The 7448-nt window shown below is 46.9% G+C and overlaps 1 protein-coding gene across 1 annotated transcript; it reads left to right on the top strand.

The window, feature by feature from the left end:
- Positions 1 to 5128: 5128 nt before the first annotated feature.
- On the top strand, positions 5129 to 7064 carry Six6 (SIX homeobox 6). Its single transcript, XM_013014805.1, has 2 exons — positions 5129 to 5784; positions 6809 to 7064. The coding sequence occupies exons 1-2, from the start codon at positions 5213 to 5215 to the stop codon at positions 6975 to 6977; spliced, it is 741 nt and encodes a 246-aa protein (XP_012870259.1). The 5' UTR covers positions 5129 to 5212; the 3' UTR covers positions 6978 to 7064.
- Positions 7065 to 7448: the final 384 nt, after the last annotated feature.

Here is a 7448-nt window from a genome sequence, read left to right as displayed (position 1 = left end):
TTTGAATGTTTCAATTCTAGAATAAACAGAAATTTTGCAAGTTTCACTAAGTGCCTTGTTATTTATTTTAAGACTCTTTGACCTAGCGTTTCTTAACAGCTGTTATTGGCCTTTGTTGTGGACTATTCTGTTCCAGTGTAAGATGGTTAGCAGTCTTTCTGGCTTGAACCCTCTAAATATCTCCAGATTGTGCCAAATCTCCTTAAGGAGGAGTAGGGGCTCAAAATTGCCCTCAACTGAGAATGACTACTTGGAAAGATAAAAGGTCATATAAATATATTATTCTATAGTGCAATTTTTAAACTTATTTTCTGCTAGCTGGCTCTATTAACTCAAAGAATTTAAGGTATTTTTAAAAGGCTAATGTCCTTATTTGACTTTACAATGTACGGAAAGGAATGACTTAGTAAAATAATAATATATATTTACTACGTATACTTTATGTATATGACCTGTACAAATTAATGTGAATAATATTTGTCTAAGTCCCTGAGGACATTAAACAAACTTACACTAAGCAAATTTACAGTCATGTATGCCATGCAATTTTAAAATTTTTATGCATAATTTACAAAGATAACTTGATCTTATATTTGCAAATAGTAAAAATAATCATACCCACTGGTGGAAAAATGTTACAATAGAGAACTGCGATTTAACCATTTTTCAGTCACAAAATTAGTGTTTCATTATTGATAATACTGTGTTTATAAATGACAGGCTGGTCACATTGTTAAGCATTAATCCCTCAGACCGGAGCCCATTGATACACTGAGCAAGTCATGCAGTAGTTATACCTGTGTACATGCAGACTTACCTAAAGGAGCAGGATGGAAAAATGCAAATTTAAGTCCATAGCCTATATCACAAGGGTTATAACTCATAATATACTTTTTACAAATATGAATTTTCATCCAAAGTTTTGGATGCACCACAAACTAGAAGTCAAAACAGAGTTGTATAATGTTAAAAAAACAAACCTACTACTGACTAACACCACTTTGAAACAGCACATTTCTTACACTTAAATTTTGAATTTTTCTTCTGTTTACCCAGCAGAAGCAATTTTGTGTCATTTTAAAATATCATTTTTAAAGACAGCTGGGGGAAAATACCAAAAATAATCTCAAAATATCCTGATTCCTTAAAATTAGATTGATACTTTCTTTGGAATGCTTTTATTTGCCAGTTAATTTCACAGTACTGGGACATCTGTAAAGCATTTCTCAAATCATGTTTGTTCTTGGGTGCCTCCAATAATTCTGTTACACAGTGTACACCCAGGAAGTAAGTCATGGAGTATAGAACTCTATCTGATATGGTCCACTGAATTCACTTTTAAAAAACAAACAAACCATGCTCCTCTATGTGCAAAGTATCATCTGAAAACTAGGTTACTGAATTGATGGATAAGTATTTGAAAATATGAAATTTTTATTAGTCTTATTCCAAGGACTGTAAAATGCCAACTAACCTTTCTGGATTCTATGGCTAAACTCAAATGTTTTAACTTGTCACTACTTTTTAAATAATTTCTAAATTAGAGGTTAAAAATTAAGAAAACAAAAAAATCAGCTCTCACCATCAACATTAGGCTTTAATCACAGGAAAGGGAAACGAAGATCTTTTTCAAAAATTCAAATGGACCCACAAAAAACAGGAGCACTCCAAGATGCAGTGCCAGTATCTTAATCAAGGAATTCTGATAGATTCAATTACGACACACTTAAAATCCTGACTGCAAAATTACCTGGAAGAGCAGAATATTTTTAAGGCATTTGAGGTAGTAAAAGTGCAATCTTAAAAAAAAAAAAAGTAAAGAATAGAATCCCGAGGTAAGGATGTGCTGACTTATATGCACTGCACTGTGACAAAAGTGAGCTACATCAGAGAGAGTAATCAATAACTTCAGAACCATAGATGTGATTCCCACATGAACAGGAGTGCAGCACTAGTCTCTGAAAAATGTTTAGCGTAAAACCTCACAATTCCAGCACTGAACAGTTCCACGTAGAATCTGTCCTAGGCCAGTGGCCCCTCTCCCTGTTCTCCCCAGTCTCTGACTCCAAAGAGAGCAGAATAGAGTTCTCTGGATTCCCAGCAAGAGACGCATTTGCTCCCTCACTCTTTGCTTCTGAATCTCTTAGCAGCAGACCACCCTTAGAAAGTTGTGAAGCCGCCCAGACAAGTCTGAGGCCAAGGGCTGCTGCTGCACTTTCTATTTTCTCATTAAAAAGAATGGGGGGATGGGGTGTGTGGAGTGGAGGGTTGCCTACAGGGTTGGCACAAAGCCCATGAATTGGATTTTCTTAAAAATCTATCTTGCCTGCCACAACCAAAATCCAACCTTCCGCCTTGGCAAACCCGCAGTAAGTACTCTTTGAGGGCAGGGTAAGGGTCACTATGCTTTTCTCAGTAGTATTATTTCTAAGAAACCCCAGGAAGCTTCTGAATATTCCAAGGATGAGAATGCAACCCATTCATTTTTTCCTGTTTGTCTCTGTGTGAAACTGATGAACGAATAAGTGATTCGAATGGGCCATTTGAGTTAATAAATTTTCCTTTGAGTTAATAAAATTAAATCAAATTCCCAGCGATGGAGAAAATAGGATGTCCGTGTATGTCAAGACCCCTCCCTCGGGTAACTAGCCTGCTCCTTTCCTCCTTGCGGCTTTGACGCTGCTGCTAACCCAGACCTCTAGATTCCAGATGCACACAAGCCTCAAATACACAAAAGCTAAAGCAATCGGAGCGTTCATAAGTTGAGATAGTAGGCTAACTATTCAATTTTCCCAGATGGGGCTCCCAGACTCGGAAAATTAAAGGTAAAAGCCAAGTCTCCCCGAATCCTTCCGTTTTAAACCTTGCATGTGCAGCAAAAGAGCTGTGGGGAAACTAAGCAGGGATTAGCCTCTCCCTCCACAGCAGCGCTAGAATTGGGGTCTGCTTGGGACTCGTAGTAGGGTCCTGGGAATAAAGTAAACCCTGGAGATTGAAGCAAGGGTGTGTTTTCCTTCCCTGGCCAGCAGGCTTGGGGAATGCAGTTAGCTTGGTCCCTGCCCTAACGGCCTGGTCTTTAGGGGTTTTCACAGCGCAGATTCTCTTCTGCTTCTGCATTCTGAGTCCCTGTGTGCTACTTTTCTCACTCAAACTTGTCCAGGGGGTGATTCGGAAGTCCCTCTGAGCTAGAGAAAGATTTATGCATTGTCATTATTCCCAATGTCCTCTTTATTTGCCCTGCCCTGTCGCATTTCAAGAAAATGAGCTCTTAGAAAAGAAAGCCTCTCTATTGAGGCAGCTGGAAAACTTGCAGAATGATGTAAATGGTTGCAGGGCTTTCTCCCCCCTCTGCTTTTTTTTTTCTGAGTGAACTGTGAAGATCTGTGAAAATAATATCAGGGTTTTCCGTCAGAACGAGCTTTGCCCTGCACTCAGGCGTAGCATGATCTGACCCGACACTTCCAACCATCTGTGCTATCTATCTGCCTTCTGATTTACCAGATCTGAACAAGCAGCATACAAATTGTACTTGATACTAAAGAAAAAAGAGCCTGGCCCAGTCCAGTTTGGGGGTGAACTTTTCCATCTGATTTTTGGTCAGATGAGCCTCCCCCAAACTTTCTGGCATTTTTGTTGGATACCCCATCAATCAAGTTATTTTCTTCCAACTAAATAACCGCCTTATCAAAAGCCCAGATGAGAGTTGCTTTGGTTTCTGTGGCGGAGGCCTCAGAATATGGTATGATGTGGATGTCAATTGGGAATCAATACAAGTTGCCAATTCAGCCTATGTCCAGAAGGTAGAGCTGCCAAGGCCCTTCTCTGCAGGAGGCATCAGTGGCCAATGGCTTAAGAAATAGGGTTTTTGTTTGTTTTTGTTTTTTAGTCACCACTACCACTACCCCCCCCCCTCCAACACATTGTTGTGGGTCTCCTCTCTTTTACTTTTACTGAATTGCTTTTAGGTTAACAAGGCAACATTGCTGTCTCAAGCTCAAGAGTTGTTATGTTCTAATAGTGAGGGGAGGGGTCAAAATTAGGCTGCCAGAAGAGAAGTAAATCAATATTTTCTAAAAGATCTTTGAAATGAGCTTTTAAGTCGCTGTCCTGACCTAGCAATGACTTCTCACTCTAAATGTGGCTATGCTGCACATTTGTTCAAGTCCATTAAACAGGGGAGGAGGGGATTAAAAGTATAGTATTTATTCGTGTGAGATCTCTCCAGCCCACCTGACTTCAAGTATTTGACTTTGTGGTCAGTGTCTATATCTCCAACTGTGAGCATGTCCCTGCTTTTATTTACAATAGTTTTAGGAAGTTTTTGAAGGGAGTGGGAATAGAGTCAAACTGACCTCTTCTACAGATCCCTGGTCCTGATCCTTCGGCTGCAGATTAGTTTCTCACTCAGCTGCTTTGGCAGCTGGAAAGGGAGGGGGGAGGGTCGGGGCGGGATGCAGGGATGGATGCTTAGAAGACTTGGCAAAATCCACTCTCTTTCCTCTCCCTCTTCGTGGTGCGTGAGATCCCCAACGGTTTTCTGTTTCCTTACAACTAAATTAGACAGTTCCTCGAGGATTTTGAGTTTGGGGCCAAATCTCTTTGTCTTCAGGAGATCTGTCCATAGCATCAGAAGCATAGCATCGTCCCCGGCCCTCCCTCCCCCCTCAAAATCGAATTCCAGTAGCACCCCTGCCTCTTTTGTGGGAAAACAAGAGGGAGAGGAAGGCTGGGAGCGAAAGGAAAGAGAGAGAAACGCCGCGGTCCTCGCTTGTGTGCTCTTCCCAGCCACTCGATCCGTCCTTTTCATCCTCCAGCTTCTGCAAAATACTGAGGATAAGTCCACCCACAAACGGCGGGCGCTGTCGGGTACGGGGAGGTGCTGAAATGGCCCAGGCGCTCTGGTCGCAGCCTTGATTGGCAGAGTTGGCCAGTGACTGACAGGGGGGTCTCCATGGCGCCGGCGCTGCCAGTCCTCCCACCCCAGTAGCAGCGCTTGCGAGCCTGCCTGCATGCGGGAAGAGAGCGGTGCCGAAACCTAGCCCAGCAGCCCACACCTCCTCCAGACGGGGACCGTCTCGCTCGTGGCGGTGTCACCCCCCCAGCCACCACACCCAGGAGAGCCTGGCGCATCCTGCTAGGCCTGCAGACATCTGCTGAGTGGCCCGCCCTCCCGGGGCTCCGTGTCCCCTCCGCTGCCGCCGGCGCTTCCTCGATGTTCCAGCTGCCTATCTTGAATTTCAGCCCCCAGCAAGTGGCCGGGGTATGCGAGACCCTGGAGGAGAGTGGCGATGTGGAGCGGCTGGGTCGCTTCCTGTGGTCGCTGCCTGTGGCCCCTGCGGCCTGCGAGGCCCTCAACAAGAATGAGTCGGTGCTGCGCGCACGAGCCATCGTGGCCTTCCACGGCGGCAACTACCGCGAGCTCTACCACATCCTCGAAAACCACAAGTTTACCAAGGAGTCGCACGCCAAGCTGCAGGCGTTGTGGCTAGAGGCGCACTACCAGGAGGCTGAGAAGCTCCGTGGACGGCCCTTGGGGCCCGTGGACAAGTACCGCGTGAGGAAGAAGTTCCCTCTGCCCCGTACCATTTGGGACGGCGAACAGAAGACGCATTGCTTCAAGGAGCGCACTCGGCACCTGCTCCGAGAGTGGTACCTGCAGGACCCCTACCCCAACCCCAGCAAAAAGCGGGAGCTCGCCCAGGCCACCGGACTCACCCCCACACAGGTGGGCAACTGGTTCAAAAATCGCCGACAAAGGGATCGAGCGGCCGCAGCTAAGAACAGGTTGGTACCTAGAGGCCTTTGTGCACGCCCGAGAGGGTTTGGGGGAGGCTGTCCCGGCGCCCTTCTCCGGGTCAGGAGATTTCCGATTCTGCAGGAGTTGGGAGTGTGGTCTTGTCTTCGGTGTCAGAGTCCAAGTTCTGGACTCCAGTGTGAGGGCTCCCTTCCTCGCTCCTTGGTTCTCTACCCTCTCATTTACCTGGCTCTGGGAGCCAGGCAAAAGCTGCTCCTAGGCACCAAAACCAAGGCTTCATTGGAATGGGAGAGAACTAAAATCCCAGAACAATTTTAATTCATTGACTCCAACACCCAAAGCTTACTTCTTGTGACCCTGGGCCCAGCCTCTTACCATTCGAATTGAAATCTGGCTCGTTTGCCGTGGGTCGGCTTTGTGAGATTTTTTGTTTTTTAATCCCAGGTGTCTCCTTGCGCAATGCAGTTTTCCAAAGTACCTCTTCCTCAGAGGCGGAAAAAGCGACTTTTTCTTCTTCCCGCCGCCTAGCTAACCTTGTCCCCTAAGAGCGATCCAAAGCGTCCCATTTCCCAGTTTATGGATCTCAATGAGCCCAACACTTCGTTTCAAACTCCCAGGGCAACCAAACCTCAGGCAGTTTTTGCCCTTAGCCTGAGCAGACCCGGCCTCAAGCGTGAGCCTCGGGCAGATGAACCTTTGGGAAGGGAGTTCCCTATCTTGGAGCCTATCTGTTCGTCCCAGTCGTCGGTCGGCTGTTTCCTGTCAGTCCTGTCAGTCTCCCAAAGGTGGGCCCTAACAGAAAGACCCAGTGATCCCAGCATCCCCAAGGCAGGGGAATCAAGAAGGGTGGGACCGCAGGAAGCCGCCGCAGACTCCTGCGGGGCCTGGGCCTCGGTCCTCTGTTCTCCTCCACCCAAGGTGTCCTGGTTTGAGGAAGATCCCAACGCTGGGGCTGGAGGGAGGCAGACTAGGAGGAAAAGGAGACTCAGGAGTGGCTAAGTTACGCACTGTGACCCGTGTCCCCTTCCTTCCCGTCCCTCCCCCCTCCCCCAGACTCCAGCAGCAGGTTTTGTCGCAGGGCTCCGGGCGGGCGCCGCGGGCCGAGGGCGAGGGCGCGCCAGAGGTGTTGGGCGGTGCCGCCAGCCCCGCTGCCAGTCTATCCAGCAAGGCGGCCACTTCGGCCATCTCCATCACGTCCAGCGACAGTGAATGTGACATCTGAGTTGCCCACCCATCACACTCAGAAAACAGAATCCAGTGAAAAGTGATAAGCAAAATACAGAAAGGAGAAAGGGCGAGAGAACAACAAATCCAGCGCTGGAGGAAGTCAGGTGGCCAGGGACCCGTGGGCTTGAGTTGCAGTGTCGGCTCCACCGTCTGCCCTGCGCCAGGGGCACCGGCTGGCTTCCACTACCGGGACCCGCGGTGAGGCCTGGCCCAGGGCCACCTTCTCTTTGCTTTGCTTTTTCTGAAGGATTTTGCGGCAAAAGACGCCTTGGGAACCCGAACTGCACGCTGAGCATCTGCCTTGAATCTTCTGTGGGTATTTCATGTCGAAAGGACGCTGATATATATGTATGTATGTATGTATGTATGTATAAGTTCTGCTTTAAAGTGTTTTTTTAAAGAAAACATATATATGCTGTTTATTTACTTATTTAAGGACTGACTGCCATGGTAGGTTTCTCTGTAG

The sequence above is a fragment of the Dipodomys ordii genome, unplaced genomic scaffold (genome assembly GCF_000151885.1).
Source record: "Dipodomys ordii isolate 6190 unplaced genomic scaffold, Dord_2.0 Scaffold2, whole genome shotgun sequence".
Classification (NCBI taxonomy): Eukaryota; Metazoa; Chordata; class Mammalia; order Rodentia; family Heteromyidae; genus Dipodomys; species Dipodomys ordii.
This window is presented reverse-complemented; position numbering and strand designations above follow the sequence as displayed.

Coding starts and splice junctions, on each gene's coding strand:
- Six6 (XM_013014805.1), top strand. CDS start 5,213: ATGTTCCAGCTGCCTATCTTGAATTTCAGCCCCCAGCAAGTGGCCGGG. Junction 5,785..6,808: donor GCGGCCGCAGCTAAGAACAG/GTTGGTACCTAG, acceptor CCCCTCCCCCAG/ACTCCAGCAGCAGGTTTTGT.